At 42.9% G+C, this 21033-nt stretch overlaps 1 protein-coding gene across 11 annotated transcripts in view; it reads right to left on the bottom strand.

Annotated features, from left to right (window-relative positions):
• The window catches only part of LOC108115595 (sterile alpha motif domain-containing protein 5), a 158467-nt gene that overhangs the window by 16846 nt on the left and 120588 nt on the right, over positions 1-21033 (bottom strand). For 6 of the 11 annotated variants that reach the window (XM_041819196.1, XM_017227110.2, XM_041819201.1 and 3 more), the window contains 4 exons: positions 1560-1895; positions 872-1158; positions 766-815; positions 184-293 (listed from right to left, as the gene is read on the bottom strand). In XM_041819196.1, coding sequence (XP_041675130.1) covers positions 184-293; positions 766-815; positions 872-1158; positions 1560-1895 — 783 coding nt within the window. The remainder of the gene's footprint in view (positions 1-183; positions 294-765; positions 816-871; positions 1159-1559; positions 1896-21033) is intronic. The other 5 variants (XM_041819200.1, XM_041819202.1, XM_041819204.1 and 2 more) reach the window with 2 other exon arrangements.

Genomic DNA, 21033 nt, shown 5'->3' with positions numbered 1-21033 from the left:
TTGAAAGAATTACCGCAGCAGTTGATTCAAATGAAAGGCTGGGGACACAGAAAGTTGCGGGACAGGACAAACAATTTGCTTGCGGTCATAAAACGAAGCGCGAAAATGAGTTTCATTCGAAGGGGAAGACAAGATGGCGGGGGGAGAAAGTATTGTAAGAGTTTGAGAAAGTACTTTACTTACCCTGGCCTGGGCAGCATTTTGTTGATTGTTCCGATCCCGTCGATTGACAGTCTTCAAGCCTTTCAGCAATCGGGCCAGTGTGGTGCGTTTCTTTGTTTCGCGACCCTCTGCTGGTCGCCGGGGGAAAAGTCGGTGGAAAATAAAGTAAAGAAATTGAATTAGTAAAGGGAATTCAAGTCAGCGGCTGATTTACATATTTTCTTTTTTTTTTATAACCTTGCAGGGGGAAGAACTTTAGAGAAGTTTTTAAACTAAATAAATAAGTAAGTAAGTAGAAGTTTACTTAAAAAATAATTATTTTGTCTTCTTAATATAAAGTCTATAATATTTAAGTGACATTATTTAAGAACAGCTAACAGATATCTTTCATAAAATAAAATTTTTAACTAGGTAACCCACTTTACATTTTCTTAGAACTTTATCAGTTTTTCTTTCCTGTTTAAATAGAAAAAATTAAATCCTAAGAAATTCTTTTAAGCTCTTTACTAACTACAAAGACTGTCTCCCTTACAAAAAACTCTTTAGAAATCCTCTGCAAGTTTAAGAATTTCACTTTTCTGGATTTTTCACCATTCAACTTACCAGCTGTCGGTGGAAATTCATAGAAATAAGCAGAACGTGGACTCAGGCAGCTGCATAGAAATGAATTTTGATTAGCATTCGAATTATTTATATATTTAAAACTCACTTTTGCTGCACAAAGTTCAAATGGGCGACATTCGGTGGCAGAGTCTGATGCTGATGGGAACCATTTCCCGGTTGCTGCTGCTGGCCTGGCACAATTGGTAACTGTTGTTGCTGCTGCTGTTGCTGTTGCAGCTGCTGCTGCTGTATGCTCTGCTGCGTCTGCAGTGTCTGTTGCTGCAGCAGCTGTTGCTGTTGCGTTAACCCACCTCTGCCCACGCGGGGTGCAAAAACGCCATAGCCAAAGCCATAGATTTCGTCCTCCTCCTTGTCCGACAAACAACTCGAAGGCTGTAAATTATTTTGGGGTTGGAAAATTTGTTATTGTTTTTATAATTTATTAAGGAAAATTGCACACACAACTACAAGACATGCAAGTGAAAGTGGAGTACGCAAGCAAGCAAAAAATATTTACACACAATTAAATCAAAATTTATTCGGATAGATGCTTAATGGTTTTCTTTTTCGTTTATTTTTGTTAAGCAACGCCAACATCAATTTGTTTTCTTATTTTTTTGTATTTTTGGAAAAATTCTTCTTTCTTCTCTTGATTTTTGTAAATATTTTCCTTAGGGGGGCCCGCTAATGGAGTCATTCTTTTTATATTTTTCTTGGTGATTAAGGAGCCGGGAGAATGGGTGGGTGGGTGTTTGGTTGGTTTTTGGATGGTTCCGGGTCATCATCATACATACCGAATACTTTCCGGGCACATAAATTGGCTGGCTATGACTATTGGGCAGACCGGCGCCGTGCATTGAATGGCCCCGATGGCCATGCTGCTGGCGGTGGTGCAGGATGCCGCTGCTCCCGCCGCTGCCACCGCTGGCCGCACCACCGCTACCGCTGCCCGTGCTACTGCTAGCCCCACCTCCTCCGCCGCCCATTAACTGGGTACTGTGCAACGGACTCCGCTCCGCCCAGGCCGCCTGGCGTGCCTGCTCGAGCGTCGCCAAAATGTCCCCGAAGGGAGCCATTAGCAACTCACAATAGACGGATGCCAGGCCCTCTAAATGGCCGCGTTGTCCATCCTGGAAAAGAGCGAGAAACGAGCAGCAGAGAAAGGTAAAACACTTGGCCAAATTTTCTATTTTTCTTTTTTTTCTATTTTTTTGGCAGAGTGAATCGTATGTGGGTGAGAGGGGGGAGGTGGAGGTGGAGGTTATGAATGCCATTATATGTATATAGAGAGGGTGCGGAGGTTATGGTGGAGCTAATTAGATGAATATCGGTTGATATAGAGTGGGTGGAAAATGCACAGAGTCAGAGCGGTTAATGATGCTACATTGATGTTGGCGTTGGATGGGGGTTAGCGGTTGGTCAAGTCACCGGGTTAATAATTTAAGGGGTTAATTCGCTTATCCGGTTAAGTAATAGCAACCATAACTTAACTACAGGTTACACTGCTACGAAAGGTTAAAGCAGGAAGATGACAAAGGATCTTCAACTTCACATTTATATTATATATCTTAGGTATGAGTTAAGGGTAATGAATGACTTATTTTCTAAGGAGTAAAGTATTACTATGTGTTTGATGTGAATTTCCATGGTTAATTCTCTTAAACTACATTGTATACCATTTCCTATTCATGAAGCTTTATAACATTTTGTACTGTAGTGTACCCAGAACCATAATTAAATAAAAGCCTCTGCGTTCAAGCTCATACGTTTCCTTGTGTTTGCCTACAATATGCCGCTCAAGTCAAATTAGTTGCGCCAACTGCCGCTGCCAATTGCCACAAATAATTGAGTCTGCCTTGGGGGGCTCTGATAAAGGGGGAGGGCAACTAAAAGCCCCAGTACCAAAACATAATGCACTTAGTCTGGGCATAAATTATGGCACCCACACACACACACACACGCACTCGACTGTATTTACAGCTCTAGAAGCGATTTCCCTTATTCGGTAGGCGAAACATCTCGGGCCTGATAAAATTGTTAACAAACTGTCATGTTAAATTACACAAAACAGAGGCACTCACTCACCCACACACATACAACAGACTCCCATACAAAGGAACAATGGGTTTCCCTTACGCACTTTTTCATTGCATACCTGCAGGGGCAATTTTGCACGGCGAAAAAAGAGAGAAGAAGAGAGAGGGGAAGAGAAAGAGCGGAAATGACTGGGTAACTGGGAAGGTTAAAGCCAGGAGGTTGAGGTGACCCCCTCCCCCCCACTGCCTTGACATTTTGAGTGGCGCTCGGGGCAATGTTAAACGCTTGACATTGTTCCACGGGCTCCGCTCTGTGCCGCGCTGGCATCAATCAAATATGACACGCATTAAAATATCGCCCGATTCCTGCTGCCGCTGTTGCTGCTGCCACCTGACCCCATGCCACATGAAAATCTGCCCCATATCGTGGCATACATGTGGGGCCATGTGGAAATTGACAGGCTTCAAGCTTGCCACCTGAACCCGGATTTTACCTGGCCATCTGCAGAGCGTCATTTATGGGTGTACGTTGTACTTTGACGGATGAAAAATACCTGCCACGCTGCTCCATGGGCCCTTATTATACTCTCTTTTTTTGCAGGTTTAAGCAGACTTTTATCAGCAATTTGTTACCCTAATTGAACGATGTTTGCATGTATGGGTTATATGACCTTTTAAGAGGGAGAATGCGTATTAAGATCTTAATGTTTGGGATACTTTGAAGTTTTAAATAACAGAAATACTTATTTTTTACTATTTATCTCTCTTATTTGATAAGATAGAGTATTTGAGATCTCACCTTGGTTACTTATCATATTTTCCTCTCTTTAGTCAAATTGAGTAGACTAAGGACTTACAGCCCAGACATGCGTAGGGTATAAGAGAACTCGCCTTTGTATATATATTGTGCAATTTGCGAGGAAATTGCCACGTTTAGCGTAATTTTTGCTACTTATTGCCTCTTTGACTTGGATGTGCCAGGCAGCCAAGCAGTGTGAAAAAGGGAGAGTTTCATAGCCTTTGGCCATATTACTACTACTACCACCTACTTCTACCAGTCAGCCAGAGTTCCATTTTCTTATTTCTTATTTTTTCCTGTCGTTTTCGCCCACTTTACGCTTTGGGTAATTTCACAATGAGCCCTCGAGGCAGCTTGGCTTGTTTGGCCTTTTCATTAAAGGTTAACTCGCAAAGTGTCAACTTTTGATGAAGGGGAACGAAAGTGTTTTGGCCTTTTACGAGTGACAAAGTGTGTTTAATACCCAATATTGAAATGGGTATGGGAGTTGATTTGGCCACAATATGATCGCCTGTCTTCGCATCAATCAACATGTTATGCCTAATAAACCGTCTCAGTTTTGTAGCAATTGTCTAATGGTTTTCCCTTTTCCATCTTAAAGAGAACGAAACATTATGCTCTTGCACAAATTTATTATGCAATTCCCGGTTTATGCCTCATGCGGAATCAATTTCATCTCGGTATAAGGTTGATTATATATCTCGTCCCCCTACAAAGGTCATCGATGCTTGTCCAAGTCATAACAGCAAATTCATAAAGTCATTTGCAATTTCGCTGCCAAAGACTTGAGTGCCAAATGAACGAAAATGCCAACTGACAGAAAGTTTTCTATTGCCAGGATGGATTCCGATATAGATACATATATCGTACTTATGCTCATGGCTATATGCTTGCTAGCTGAACAAATTCATAAAAACCCAATCGAGAGAGGGCAAAAGCAAGCAAAATAACTGTCGCAATAAAATAATTTATTGAAGTTTTGCAATGCCAGCGACAAATGCAATAAACTGCGAACTCTGTCTTGGATCACATGACGTATGCGTTATAAATTTATTTTCAATAGCTTCTTTTCTGCAGTCCCGGATCGGGTTGAGAATTGGGATTGGTAAGCAGTTATTTCTACTGCTGCTGCTACTTTATTGGCAACTCTTGACACACATCGCGGTGCGAGAAAAACGCGCCAGACCAAGACAAACAGCAGGCAAGGCGGCAGTTAGTTAGGGAGCCTGCCAACGTCCCAGGACACAGCAGGCAGGATAAGGGCGCCGAAGCTGTAGCCGGGATAAAGTGATGTATGAGTTTAACGCCCTCACGTCCTCGCAGACAGTAACAGCAACTGAAATAGCGACAGGAGCCAGGGCAAGAAATATAAAAAAAAGAAGAAAATATTAAGCGAGGAAATATGTTGCCACGATATTGACAGCATGAATCGAGGGGCAACTTTGGCCCAGGATTTTTGGCAATGACAGCAGCTACACAGCAACATCCTAACATCCTGGCAACGTATTTTTGTTATTCCTTCGCTAGCCCTGGCCAAATGACTTTGTTTATTTGTTTCATGTACATTTCGGTAATCAGCCCGGGCACACAAATTACACGCCCAGACTAATAACTTTTGACATGTGATTTTGCAAGTGGCGTTAAGACCATGCCGACGGTTTTGGTTTGCTCATTAGGCCTGGTCCCAACACTCGCTCCCTAGTTGTCAATTTTTTCCGCAAACTTGGCTAGCCACTCGACTTGCGGTCTGCTAATTGATGACGTCTGTCCAGGGTCAGATTGGAGAGAGGTTATATGTGGTTATGGGGCTACTCTTTGGTTCGCTTTAGATTAAATATTTAAAGAAATTCTTAGTATTTTTAGTCAAATTTAACGATGATTCATGAGTTTTCCAAGTTACTTTAACTTTCCTGAATAAGTTTCTCACAGAGCTTATAGTATTTTCAAATCCCTTTAAGTTTCTATGACTTTTCCACCTTAATTTCCCTTCTATAGAGCATTCAGAATCGATCACAATCAATGTGGATATCAACCCAATCTGCGCCTGGCTAAATCCGTTTAATGAGCAAACACAACGCACGCAAAATTACAAAAGAAGCCAAGGAGGTGGTGGGTAAACCGAGGCAGAGGTGGGATTCCTTTCCGCTGATGGTCAGCCAGAATCTCGTGTTTGCACAAGACTTCGAGAGCCACATGCAAACACCAATTAGAGTGACCACAGGGCAAACAAAGGGCAACAAATTAAGAGGGTCTGGGCATAACCGAGACCTCAGACTCTTTAAGTTTACCTCATTCCCTTTTAGTTAGTCAACCATTTAGAATGCCATGAAATTGTAAATTGCAAAATCTATTTGCAAGTCACAATTGTTGTTAGACGATGGCTGACTGATGATTGGAAGGGCGGCAGATCCGTTTCCGTTTGAGCCGCAATCAGCTGAAAGAAATCAACTGGAGCGCTGATCCAACGGCTGCTGTCTGATGCCGGCGAGCACTTAAGGGTTAATTCCATAAATTGTACATCAAAGCAGGCGAATTGGAGGGGGTTCTCAGGCATTTTGCCCTGCAGTTGACAATTTTTGAAAGTCAGTGATTTGTAAATAATCCTTTTATAAGCACAATGGCTGCTCGTTAACGGCAAATGAGTTTTGACATGGCCAGTAGAAATTGGGCCTCCCTTTAACCTCCCACTCTGGGCAATCTAGATACTCTCACTGACACACACACACACACGCCCTCTGCCCTATCGCTGTGTGACAATCTGAGAATGAGGCTCTGAATAATGCCTGGCCATTAACACAGCCATCATCGTTATCATCATCATCGCCGTCATCATCATCATCGTCCTTGTCCTTATCCTTGCCCTTTGAACCTTCCCGCCCGCCAACGACGACCTCTTCTTGGCCGGCACTTTCAGCCAACACCAACGCAGCTTGTAGTTCGCTGTTTTGGCTGTTGGTTTTTCCGTGTTAATATCCCGCATACATGCAAAGTTGTGAGTCTAGGCGGAGGTTTTCCATTAAGGAAAATGCTATTTTGTACTTACATCCTTACATGAGCAGGCAACAAACTCGAGACCCGACACCAAAACTATGTTAAGTTGTTAAAAAGCACAAAACTCGGGGCAAACTCTTCCTGAAGGAATTCATTAGCCTGGCACATGTATCGACACAGCGAAGCGAGATGGTACACGGAGCAAAAAAGGGTAGGCTTATGTTAAAGTAAGTCAAAGTTTTTAAAGTCAGATCCCGTTTAGATAACCAATCATATCAGATTATCATATCAAAGTCTAATAAAAAAGAATTTTAAGTTCGTGTTTCTTCGTTTTCAACCATCTAATATGTATTAACAATAGATTTTTGGGACAAAGACCTATCAGATATGGTATTTCTAAGGGTTTTCCTTAAATTGTAGCCATCGAAATCCCCATATTTTCTTCATCTGTATACCCTCACAGAAAGAGAGGGCAATATCGAGGTAGCTGTCTGGAAGAGCGCTGCCTAAAAGTATTTTCTAATTAAATACTCATGTTTTACAATATGACGCTGACATTCTGCGGAAATGCCTTTTAATTTTCACATTTGAGATGCTCGCACTCACACACCAGCACACACACACACACATGCACACTCCATCCCCATCTTTCACCCCTTTCCTTTTCCGGATTCAACTCATTTCGCTTGGCATCTTCCATTCCATCCAAAAACGTGGCACATTTAAGTTTAATTTGCCAGAAATGAGTCTTAGTTTTCCACGCGACACACGGCGCACAAATTTCATCTTCAGATGGCTGCCCTTCTGGCTCTTTTTGCTGTATCATCATTTCCGCCAAGTGGGGTGGGTGCAGTGAACGAGCTTTTCCACACATTTTCACTCCTCCACCTCACTCGCACATACATTAGCAGCAAATAATTTAATTTCTCATTTGTAAGTGATGGAAAAATCATTTCAAACATATATTAAAAGCAAGCGTGGAGTGCGTGGAAATTGTCAAAGGGTTGCAGCAAAGTGAAAAAAAAAGAAAGGCAAAAATTACGCATACGCCGCGTTTCACATGAAAGTGTAAAAGTCAGACAGCTGCAGGGCAAAAAATAACTGAGTAGGAAGAGACAAAATAAACGACTGACATTACATTTCAATTTCTGCAACTCCGACTCTGACTTCATACTCATTTCATTTCCATTTTCCCTGCCATTTAATTTTAATTCATTTGCATTGTCTCTCGGCAGCGTGGGTTCGTGTTCTTTTGTGCTTCAAATGGAATGAATTCAGCCATAATTAGCATAATATTTCATACTTAATATAATTTAAGTTGGCAAAATGCACGCGGCACTCGCCCTCTATGTCTCTTATTTCCACTTTCCTTTCCTCCCCATTGCATCACTTGGAGTGACAGCCATGCAATGCCCAGGACAATGCCAGCGAGTCCTTGCACTTTGTTGGAAGGGAAAATGCAGGGGGAGATCTCTTCCATTTGACATATGTGCACGCAAAGTGCAGCATTTGATTGCTACACCCACCCATTCCCTCCTCACTTCATTTTTCTATGGCTTCCCCAGCAATTTTCATCACCACCCCTCCGCCGCTACCGCCTACAAACGGATACGCACGTGCCCCCAGGCCGCTTGTCTTTGGCAATTTATGCGCTCGCCTGACGCAATTATGCGAAATTTTCGCACACAGCAGGAGTTTACCATCAATTTGCCCCCATCGCAAGGGAATGGGCGTGGCTAAACGCTTGTTGCATGGGCGTGGCATTTTAAGTTTTCCAAGGGTTTTTTTGGCTTGGCTTCGGTTTTTGGGGTTTGAGGTTTTTACAGCGTAATTTAATTACTTTTTGCGGGCATTTATACACAACGATGGGGGCGTTCCGACGATGGACAATCATTTGTTGTTCTTCTCTGGCTTTGGTAATTTAAATTTTCGGACAAACAGACAGCCAAATGCTTGAGGTCATATTAGAGGAAAATTAATGTTGTTTTAATTGTAAATGAGTTTGCAAATGGACAGCTAGATTCTCGGGGGCTGTGGCCATTGAAAGGGAGATTAGAGCATGAATATTTCTCATTATGTCTAGACTCTAAATGATTCATAATTTGCCAAGGGGAGTGGGAGGTTTTAGGAGGGTAGTAAAAATGTTAATTGTGTTTTCAGCTTAAAAAAATATCTGAAAAATAAAGTTATTTTGAAATGAATTAACCTTTTAACCTGTACTAGCTAAATCAGCATATATCTTTGTAAGAAAATCCCAAGTCCAGCTAATTATTCAACCTCCTCTTGCCTCGACTTCTCTCCATGATTGATTTCATTTCGTTTGAAGACAAACATTAGTCATAGGCTTGCCATTTCCACCGACAACACAGCAAATTGGCATTAAATGCACAATCGAACAGGGTAGAAAACTCAACAAAAAAGAAACTCCAACGGCAACACCAAAGTACATAGACTAATCTGCCACAGGAGGCAAAAAAGAAACCAAAAACACAACGAAAAAAATGAACTGGGAAATTGAGGAAAATGGGGAAAAACAATCCGCTCACATGTTTGGGCGTTGCTGTGCGAATGAGTAAAAGGCAAAGCGACTGACGACATGAGAAAGTGCCAAAATGACTAACGCACGTATATGAGAAGGTTGAGGAGGAGGGAGGAGGGCGGAGAGGTTTTGCAAAAACGGGTGCCCTTTCTTGTAGGCCTTGAAAGGCCGCCATGGCCAAGTGGGTGGGCAGAGGTGGCAACATGACTGGCAGGGCAGACAGACAGAGGCAGAGACAGAGACGGAGACGACGTAGCGACTGACAGATTGAGTTTCATTTTGGGTGGAACACACGAAACCAAAGTCAAGCGAGGATGGCACCCAAATATTTTGCCAAATTACATTTCAACAGCCTTTTGCCGTTACAGTTTCTCTCAGCTTACGAGTGGGTTCCCTTTTTTTGATACACTTCTTTAAAGGGTATTTAAGATTTTAAGGTAATTAAGAAAAATTAATTTTAAGTTTTGGTTTTCATTACTCTTAAAAGGGCTTAAATGGAAGGCTATTCTTGATCAATAGAAAAGCATTTAAAGGCCTAAGTCAGATTTAATCTATGTAGAAAACAATCTCCCACTTTTCTTTGGCAGTGTATCTGACCATTCGCCTTTAAGCCCCCAAGTTTTCATCACTATTACATTTTCTCTTTCTTTTTTTTTGCTTTTCAGCTTGGTCAGTGAAGGAAAATTTCCACATTTGGCACATCAATGTCAAATTGAGGCATTGGTCAGACAGCAGACATGGGCGAATGTTTCAGGGGGTGTTGGTGAAATGGCCAAAAGAAAGCCAGGAAATTGCCAAAAATGCGTGTGTGTGTGTGTGTGGGGGTGTGCGTGGGCCTCATCGTCATAGTGGACATAAAATGAAATGAACAAAAAAGATTTCTATCTCGAGCGTGGCCACTCGAATGGTCAAAGTTGCTTAATATGACAGCTGCTCCGGCGGCCGAGAAACAAATGAGCGTGTGTAATAAATGTGGCCATGTACGGGAAGAAGGGAGTGAGGGAGGGTTCAAAGTTCAGGCAAAGAAACTGCAGCTGGAGGATTGGATTCGTTAAGGCGCCAAGCTCTTTGTCATTTCACCTACCCACCACTGACCGATGCTAATCCCTGGCATCAACGTGGAATGCTTAAAACAATTTACTTTGATGCCACGGAGGTGGTAGTGGTGTCCAGTCGCATCACATCGCAATCCAATTGACTTCATTTGTCCGAGTAAAAAGCAAAGAAGACAAAATGGATTAAGTTCCGCCTTCGGCCATTGTCCATTGTCCCGTGGAGAATCCGTTTAGACATTGTATAAGTATAACGATTGTGTGTACCGCCACATCCCCGAGTCATATTTGCAGTTGTTAACCTATCCACCGCCCACAACAATGGGCCTTCCCGTCCGTCATTTTGATGAATTTATTCACTCATACCACCACCCCCCTCTGCCGACCCAAAATGATCCTCCTTCTCGTTTGGTTTCTGGCCGGGCATATGAATTGATTTGCTGTCAGATGCGGCGACTGCATGCACGACTTGCCTTCGCTGGGATTCCTCATTATGCCGCACATATGGCCATGTTGCCATACACCATTCCGCCCCCATCTCCTCTACCGAAATTCACCCACTTGGTATGCGCAGGCATGTGGCAAGACTTTGGCTGTGGCTCAGGGCGGATCAGGACCAACCCATTCCAACCCCCACGAAAACCTGATTCCTTGCCGTTTGACTGACAGTAATATTTGCCCAAATTTACGCGTTTCCTTTGCCCGCAATCAATTTGCATTGTTTGATGTGCACCCTCTAAAAAAATGTATATAAAATTACGCTCGAAGAACATGTGCCACTTTCACTTTGAATATTTTCTCGAACTTGGAAACATTTTAGAAGTTTTTGAGGACAAATATTTAATATTCGTTTACAGAAATCTGTAAAAATAATGAAAATATCAGAAAATATTTAAGGAATCTTTTTCAGACAACTGAAAAATGTGGTTCTAAAACTGTAAAAACTCTGAATTGCATTCAAAATAACTTTTAGAAAATATTTTTAAAATATGTTCTAGACAAATTTGTAGACCTTTCCTAGGATTCCTTCTGCGTTTCTTAAAAATTCCCAGCTAAATTCCTAATCTCAGCATAATTTCATTATCATTAGCCAAAGAAAGCGAAAAACTTTTGCCGCCAAACAAGCTGTCAACATTTTAATAAAAAACCAAAAAAAACAAAAAAAAGGGGGAAGAGCGGAAAAGCGGAGGAGAAAAACGCTTTGGCAAAATATTTGTTTAAAATTAAAAAGGCAAATGGACTTGTGCAGACTCCAGGCCCCGGAGCAATAAAACTTTCTTCATCAAGTCAGTGGAAGTAGAAGTGGCAGTGGCAGTGTGGCAGCAACAGCAGCAGAGCAGCAGCAGCAGGAGCAGGGACAGAATCAGCACTTGCTGGCCTAAAACTATGCTTAATTTTTTATCAGCTGCAAGTCACGGCGACCCAAAGACCAACTTTGCCCTGGCATTGGGCCAAAAGTGGGCGTGACATCGCAGATTGTGTGCGGCGATGAAAGCCGCGGAAAATGAGAAAAAGAAAATGGCAACGTTTGGCCTACAACAATTTCCACTTTTTTTTCTCATTTATTTTTTCTCTATTTTTTTTTTTTGTGAAACAAAAGCGCGTACATTGAACTTTTGAGTGGGTAACAAAGGAGAAGCCGCTGAAGGAGGAGATGGAGGTAGGTGATGTGTAGGTTCAAGTTGGGTGTGCCCAAGTGGGCGTTTTGTGTCCCAGTATGCGTCAACGTAAATAGTTTGTGTTCAAGGGGAGGAGGAGGAGCAGCAGCAGCAGAGAACAGAGCAGCAAATGGCAAACAGAAAGACAGCCGGCAGTTGGCTGTTGCCTGTTGGCACTTTGGCAGTGGAAATGTAGAAATGTGGAAACGGCAACAGCGGCAGAAGGCAACGGCAGTCAACAGACAGACAACAGACAAGTGCACCCTTCTTCCTAATGAAGCCAGCCAAAAACACGGGCCCAGACACAATGTCTGCCCATGTTTTTGTGCCGAAAAGTGCATACATGCTGCTCTCTGTCGGCCTCTTGGCACTCAGAGAAAAGAAGGTTATTAGATATAAAAATGAATGAAATAAATTGTATGAAATATATACTCTTAATGGAAGGAAGAGTACTATTTCTACTGAATTAAGCGACTTACAGATAATAATAGTTTAAACTTAAAACTTTTAGTCTACAGACTTGGCTTGAAAAAGCAGCGAATAAGGTAGGTTTTATGTCCAAATATTAAATATTCCTAAACTTTTCTTTCAGTCCACTGTCTGCAGCCAGGAATCGCAATCTGCCAGCCATCTGCGAGGCGTACACACTTGTCAGTTCGGGCCCAGGGCAACCCGTTAGACACTGTTGACAGCCGGCGCACAAGGTGCAAGAGGCGCTTGCATATGGATGGATGGTGTGGCTGCATGGGGTATCCAAAGGGGCTGACAATGGGCTGGACACGCCCCTTTCGGCATACCTAGCCCCGTTGAACGGTGCAAACGTCGACGGCCGCTTGACAACTATCTGTCCGTTTGCTTGTCGTTTGTGTGTGTATTTGGCTTTTAGTGCACTTGCCAATTGGCTGACCTAGAAAGTGGCATACAACAAACACACATGCCCCAAAGAAACATTCGCCACGGCATGAGTCATTCGTTGTCTGCTTTTAGTGCACTTTTGCACGCTTTTTTTGCATTGCAGTATTTATGGCTTTGGCGTTGGCGTTGGCTTTTTGTGAGCTGTAAATCTGTTAAGCCCTTGAGTGGCTCCGTTTTTGTGTGAGTTGGCAAATTAATAAAATTTTATGGAGCCCACGACTTTAGCATTTATTATGCTAATTTCCCCTCTCACATTTCCGTCCTTTACCCATTCCCTATCGAAATGATTATGGCTTATCAAAGCTATTGGCGCTCTGGCAATTGCAATTTCATTTTATGTGTCCGGAGTTGTCCGTGGGTGGGCATTAAAAATGCAAAAGTGATTATCTCTAATGGCAACGTATGCAACCATCGTTCTCTGTGGACACTGTGCGACAGAATTCTGATTGAATTGATGGGTTTTTGCCTTGATTATAGGGGCTGGAGGTGATAAATGCTGCTTAGAAAAGTATTTTGATCGCTGGAAAACAAAGCTGGCAATAAACATTCCATTCGAATGTGCCACCAAAATGGCATCAATGTCACATCAATCCAAAGGCTCACACTCCAAATGGCATGCATTTAGCCGCAGACAGTGCGATTGAAATAAGAGCGTCAATGCAAATCTGCACAATGCAAATTAATATAGCATACTTAACAGCGCTCGGGAATGCACCTATTTTGTGGCGAGGAAATCGCTATTTAGTACCCTGTACGCTGGATACTAAGGGGTATATATGTGTTTAACAGTAAAACTAGATAATGTTTGGGGAGTTTTTAAAGAAAGATCACTTTAAATGGAATCAAATCAAAACAGATTGAAGGATTTCTACTGTCTTTTCATGGTCTACTGATAGATCTACTTGCTTCTTCATATAGGATGTATTCATTAGGGCAACCCTTATAGGGTAACCCCTTTGATCATAGCTTCCCTTATAACCTAACACTTGTCATTTGGATGCTCTTCATCGGCAGATTGACACTTTCCATCAAAGCGACAGCTGAGGCAGCAACACTGCCCGCAACAGTTGCACATTTGATTCGGTTTTGTTTGTTCGCCGGAGATCCACTCCCCCTTGAGCTCTCCCAACCAACACTAAGGGAAAGGGTGACAGTGAAAATTTACCACAAAGCAGACAAACACACACATACTCGCATACAGCAATCCAGTCGCGTCGCATTTCTGGCCTTTGTTGTTGTTTATCAACGTTGACAAATCTTTATGTCGCCTGCAATCTTTTTTTCCTACTTTTTTTTCGTTTGGCTTTGTCGCCGTGTCGGTTTGTGTTTGTTTATGCCCGGCACTCTCGCTATTTTTCATTAGAGCTCTCGCATGCGGTTAGAATCCAAAATGGGGTTGGGGGTTGAAAGCGGATTTGGATTTAATTTATTTAAATGCTTATCACGAAAAGGCTTAAATGTTGTTTTGCCTGTTGCGGCAACGGCGGCGGCGGCGGTGGCGACGGCGACTCTCGAAAGCGGCTTATGAAAAAATGAATTTCGCAGAAGAGTCGTGGAAGTAGTAATCAACCCCGAAATGTTGGAAAACACCAATTCCACAGGAGTTGCTGGTGTATATATATGGCTTAATTAAGAAAAGGGTAAAGGATGGAGTCGCCACAAGACAAGACAGGACAAGACATTGGGCCACACATTTATGGACAGATGGACAGGCAACCGCAACAAGGGAAAATCCCAACCCAACCCAACCACCATTGTGCCCAAAAAACTGTTACGTTCAATTAATTATTCAAGTGAAAATTCTCATATCCTGCACTACATGCGAAATAAGTTCGACAATCGACAGCTGTTGTTGACCTTACCCTCAAAATGGTCTACAATTTATGGTTGCAAATTGTTTTGCACCCGAAAAAGGTTAAGGGCCAACGAGGTGGTACCGGAGCAACGGGCGGATGAGCAACATATTCCGTTGGTTGAAAAGTCAAAGGCAACCGAAAGGCATCCAAAGGTCCAACTGTTACGGCCACTGCTTTGCATGCGAAACGAGGAGAGGATCTTCCATGCTGGCGGTACAAAAGGTCCCAGCTCTCAGGTCCCACCGCCGCCCTCAGATGTTGTTGATGATGATGATTGTAATCCGGTTTGTAAGTTATGTGCTGCTTAATTGAGTTCACATGCACATGACCTGAATTCTTGATTGCCCAAGGAGCCAGGATTCGCCTCGAAAAACCAAAGGCAAATCCCTTTCCCTCCCCCTACATACACACTTAATGCCAATGTGTGTGTGTTTTTGGGGGGTGGTGGTCGCGTCAGGTGTTCTGACTGCTGATGAGGCCACAGCACGTGTTGCCCTCCTTCCACAGATCCTGGGGACCTTCCACAGATAGGAGACGTTTAACCTGCAAGTTGATTTCACTTATCCCTTTGCTTCGCTCCTTTTATTACGTAATTCCATAGTTTACTTTTGCTGCCAGACTCCGCTTTAAGTGGCAGGAAAAACAATCTCTTAATTTTCGTAAATCTGCACATCATAATTTATTTTAATTGCCTCTAAGACCCATGGTAAAGTTTCCCATTATTTTCGCCCCCGCTGTCTGGTCTGGTCTGGCCTGGTTTGGCATAAAAAATGACCCAGACTTTGTTTGGATTTGAGAAAATGTGAGGGGAAATGGCCAAAAGAAAAGCAATTTATGATAGCCACATGGATTGTTTATGATGTCTGGGTCGACTGTGGAAATTTACGTGAGCCAAGCTATTCCTCCTCTTAAACAAAAAAAAAAAAGATAAAGACACGAAATCTTGCAATCTAGAAAACTTTTGTGAGGGAACAACGTTACGTTACGTTATGGAGGACCACCCGGTAGATAAATGAAACTAATTTAGTGAGCAGCTCTCGTCTGGGGAGCCAGAAACAATCTAAGCCAAAGCAAAAGGCTTAAAATCATTTGCCCGCAAATATCCAAAGGGCCCAGACCAAAAAATATGTAAATATGTGCACCTGCCGCCCACTTCCGTTTCCACCACTCCCAATCTCTAAGCACAAATATACTTAAACTTTTTATAGAAGGGGGTGAAATTTTTGGGATGGAGTTGAGAGGGTGGTGGGCTTTGCGGTAAGTTATTCGGCTGCTGGAGAACTTTTCCCGCTCCCGCTTCTGCTCCGGCTCCTGCTCCTCTTTTTGGTTCATGGAAAAACTGTTGCTATTTTGGCAGGCAACTTTTGCCCTGGAGTCTCGCTGAAGCCTCGCAACAGCATTTGACAAATGCCTGCAAGACAGAAAGGACACCCAGGACATCCACGCTGTGTGTGAGTGTTGGGGTTCTCCCTTTTCTAATGCCAAAGGTGGTTGTTGTGGCTGCGTTGCGATGCCCTGGAGGCTTTTGCACGAGGCTTTTAATAGTTTGATGTATGAGTGGCTCATACTTCTTCACTTCCCTTGGCTCTTCCCTTTGAAGGGGCAGCCACACATATGCAAATTTTTCCGAAAGGGTTAGGCAGCCCTCTCTCCTGTTAAGAGTGTGTGTGTGTGTGGAAATTAACACAAATGTATTTAGTTTGTGCCGAAATATTTCATGTGTGGGTTTGGGGCCTTAAAGGTGCCCTAATGGTTGTTCGTGAGTAATGGCTTTCGGTGGTTTTGGGGGGAGGGAGAACTTTTTAAGCTAATTTTAATTTCAAACTGAGGAAAATTTAAACCAAAAGTGGTCATTAATTGGGGTTTGTTTTTATATTTAAATAATACAAAATATTTAATGCTTAGGCTTAACCCTAAACTCCCTTTACTTTCTGCATTTTAAAGTGTTAAACCAAATGAGCTGAATTCGGAGGAATATATTTAATGGAATAACAGCTGCCTGCTGTATTTGTTGTCGTTGACAAATAATGAAGACAAGTTCAAAGCAAACATAAATAAAATTGTTAACATTCTCTCGCCAGCCCCGCCCCCTTTGGCCCCATCATCATGCACACGCCCCAACAATTGAATTTGTTTCATGGACAGAACACGAAATTTCTATACATAAGTATATTTCTAAAAAAGGAAAATATATATATATCAGGGAGTTAACGGGGGAAGACAAAAACTTTTTCCTTTTCGCTGGATGGCAAATGAAATTCGCTCGTTTGATGTGAGCACGAGTTGTTCTGGTTCCCCCCCTCCTGATCCATCTATGTTCCTCTTTCAGTTTTTGTTATCCCTGTGTTCTGTTTTATTTTATTTTATTTAACTTTCTTTTTCCCCTGTACTCGTATAGCTCTGGCTTTGGCTGCTTTCACTTTGGGCGTCGCCTTGTGCAATTGTTTGAATACTTTTGCAGCGCATTAAATTAGTTTCGTTTGAGTTAACGTGCCGAGACGAGATCCAGACTGAGACTCTGACTCAGGACTCGGGATGGCAACAGACTCAGGCTCAGACTCAGAGTCAGACAAACTTATAATCATGTCAGTCAAAGGCACGGCAAGGAATTTTTGCTGTATGTGCTCCACCTTTTTACTCTCAACCCCCTTGCAACTCATCATCATATCCATTCCCTCAGCTTTTTTGCTGTCAAAAAGTTTATGCAGACGGATCGAAAAAGGCCAGGACCCCTTGCAAATGCCGCAAGAAATTAACCAGCTAAATAAATAAATAGAATAACAGTAATTGGGGGCAACTGGGAGATGGCAAACAAGAAGTTTAAACTTCTTAAGTCTGTATTTGGGGTTTCTATTTAAAGGACTTTACCTTTATCCTTTCCCAATTTTTATAACCACAATTATTGCATCCTTTTAAGGTTTGCATTGAATTATACAGGACACATTAAGCCAACGATTGACTTTAATGTAAACGCTGCACTTGGGGCAATAAAAGTGTCGAACAAAGTCAAAAATACGTTCATAACACCCGGAACTCCTGCTCCTGCTCCTGGTTCTCATTTTATGATCCCCTTCCGAGCCAACCTCCTGCTAATGCCTTAATGCGCAGCAACAATAAATGTCCATTGCTCAATGAAGCTGAAAGTTGAAAAGCTGAAGCTGAAAAGCTGTGAGCTGCGGCAGTGTGGAGTGGAGTGGGTGTTGGCGGTGTTCGAGAGTATAGTAAAAGCCAGCCAGACGTTGGCTCCTTGGAAAAGTGCAACTATTTGGCTGCCACAGCATCCTGGCGCATTGTTGCCAGGATTTTCACCAGAAGCCATTGAGCTGGTAATTGAAAAGCGAACGGCAGCAATAGCAGCCAATGAAAGGCCGAATTAAAGCTGTTGACATACAAGTCGGGGGCCAAGATCTTGTCTTCCGTTCTCCCCATCGAGATTATAAACTTGTCGGATTTGGGAAAAGTCTCAAAAGGAGCTGAAGCTGATGGTGCAGTTGGAAACTTTGAACCCGCCACAAAATGTTGTTTATATTTGTTTTTATTTGCTACTCTAATTGAAGTGCCATTGGCGGGGATTTTATAGTACGATGGCGGCAGCACACAACCCTTATGGCAAAATTATGCAATTTTCATAATGCTCGCCTCCCCTCGATTGAGATCATTTGCTGAAGATATCGCCAGGACCCTTTTTCCTTTTTTTGGCTGGCACGCGGCAACAATGCTGCGGTTTGAGGGCTGCTGAGCAATTTTCATAACTTCATTTGCATTTAATAGAAGGAGAGCACCCATCTCTCTCTCTGTCCCCTTCCCTGCACAAAAAGTAAATAGAAATAACAAAAATTAAGCAAAAATGTTTGCTCCGTTCCGAAATATTTTCCTTTTCCTATTTCCAGTTTTTTAGAAGGGCAACAACGGCGACGCATGTCACCATCAAATAAATCACTAAACGCTGTGACAGTGTCAAATGTCAGGGGGCAAAGGACGGTGGCGGGATTAGGGTTTGAAGGGTGCTGCACTGGGAGGAAAAGTGGTTAAATTTTAAAATATTTATCTTTAAATGAAGATCTAGATTTATCAGGAACAATCTTTATTGAGAAATTCCAGAATATAAAATATAAAATTTTTCCTTCTCAAAAATCTAAAAAACCTAATTTTTAGTTTCAAAAACTTTTAACTTTTTATTTCCCTACATCTTATATTTCTTCTCAGTGCCTTTTAAATCCGAATCGCTGCGGATGTTGTCTCAGTTGGTAGGCGCGCAAGGGGACAATGACCGCTCATCCACCCAACTACTATAGCCGCTCGCCCACCATAACCCTTACTGCCCACCTCCTGGCCGCCTTAACCCCCCTGTTGCCGTGCTGCGTCACTTCATTGTTGACATTTAACGTGTTCGTGTTTGGCGTGACAAGTGACATGCTGTGCCTGTGCCACTGCCTCTACCCCTTGCCTTGCCCCAGCCCGTACTTCCTATATTCCAGGGACTGTTTTCCCGGCAACCGGCGACCAACTGTTGAGGTTGAGTTCGCTTTTGGGGTACCGAAAAAAGGGTTGATGTACGTACAAAAACCGTTGGCTGGCACAAAAGGTAGCGTATAATTGCATAAATATGCAAATTAGTGACTCAAAAGAGAGGGGAGTGTGTGGGAGGTCGAAGGGAAGACTGCCTTGACGCATTGTCGCCCCCAATGTCAACGAGTGTCGCCAGATAGACAGACAGACAGCAGGCAGCTGCACCTCCTCGTACCCCTCCCATTTACCATTCAGCCAACACGCACTCTTTGCCGCCCAGCCACCCATTCGTTATGCCCGCCCATCCACAATCATACACCCGTTACCGTTATCGTTACCTCAGGATGTGCGAGGCGCTCGAGCAAAAATCTATAGCATACTTTGCAGCTGCAGCCAAGTGCAAAAGACTGCATTTTACAGTCGAGGGCAAGAAAATAACAGTGGAATGATTTTAGAAATTAGTTATGCCTGCTTATTTAAGCCGCTATAAATATTATTATAAAATACAACTCGTCCTTTTATACTGTTTACAGTTTCATTTGATTTATCTCTTTACCTTTTCCCACTTTCAGTTCTATTCGACTTCCCTTCCCTGTAGCATATCAATGCTTAACAAAAGGGTCGGCTAAAAAAAGGTAAAAAGGATGAGGAAGGGTTGCCAGCAGCCGTTGGCATTCTCTATTGAACGGAAATGTGTCTAATTTCAATACAAAGTGACTCGGCAAAAGGAACAGAGACAGGGACAGGGACAGGGGCAGATGCAATGCCTCGTTTGTCTCGCTCTTCAACGGCAATAGCAATTGCAATTGCACTAACAAGCGACACATGAAAACACCCAGTCATACTCATACATTCGCATACGCACTCACCCAAAGGATATAAAGAAAAAAACCCCTGGCATTACCTTCATTTGGCAACAGTTTTCATTTCCATTTCACTGCACAAAGTGCTCTCGCCCTCCAGTTACAAAGTTTTCTTTTAACCCTTGAGAGAAATATTTTTGCAGGCAAAAATAAACAAAATGTTATTTATTGAAAATTGTTATAGACTTGCCCAGACAAGAATCTTAATTTTGTTGCCAAGTTGCAAGTTCCGAGGCAGCTTAAAGGCAGGGAATTTTCTTATATTTTTTCTTTTTGTTAGTGAAACCCCTTAGAAAGCACTTCTGGTCCCAGCGGTGGGGCGCAGGGCAACATTATGACAAAATGTGCATTTAAGTGCAACATTTATGTAAAATGTGCGTCTGGCAAGTTTCGCCTTTAAAATATGCACAAACATCCTTCGCATCGCTCGGAACTTGCAACTGGGGAAGGACGTTGAAAAAGCGCAGCTCAAGTTTGGTGACGAGCATTTTGTAAGCACCCAAATTGAGAAGGGGGCGAGGGAGGAGGAGGAGTGTTGCTACTGAGGAAAATTGGGGATTGGCTCTGCCATTTGCCTCGGCAAAAGTTCAGAAATTAAGTTTGCTGACAAACGTTTGTTCGGCGAAATTCGGAAGGAGTTGGTGGAGGTGGCAACTTTGCCAAGGCATTTCTAAACTTAAATAAGCGCAACTTGCCGGGGCACATGTGCAGCTTTCACTCTCCTACTCCTTCGCTTCCCCTCTCTCTACTTTGGGGTAACTTTTCTAATGCAATTAATTTCTGCACTCAACGAGGGGGTCTCGGGAACATTGGGTTGGGTAGTGGGCGTGGCAAAGGACCTTCCTACGACTGGGCAAAAGTTTTTGGCGGCGTCGCTCTCTGTGTTTTTCGCACCCAAGTTGGCACAACGCACAAATTAGTGTGGCAGCAGCATGTGGCATATTGCCTCGTCCTTGGTCCTTCCGGAGTATGCCTCTCCCCGCTCTTTCTGTCTCCCTCTGCCCACTTTTTGGCCACCCATCGCAACCATAATGCATGTCATAATGGCTG

Source organism: Drosophila eugracilis, unplaced genomic scaffold, assembly GCF_018153835.1.
Source record: "Drosophila eugracilis isolate 14026-0451.02 unplaced genomic scaffold, ASM1815383v1 contig_47, whole genome shotgun sequence".
NCBI lineage: Eukaryota > Metazoa > Arthropoda > Insecta > Diptera > Drosophilidae > Drosophila > Drosophila eugracilis.
The sequence above is the reverse complement of the archived record's forward strand: the minus strand, read 5'-3'. Positions and strand labels throughout refer to the sequence as shown.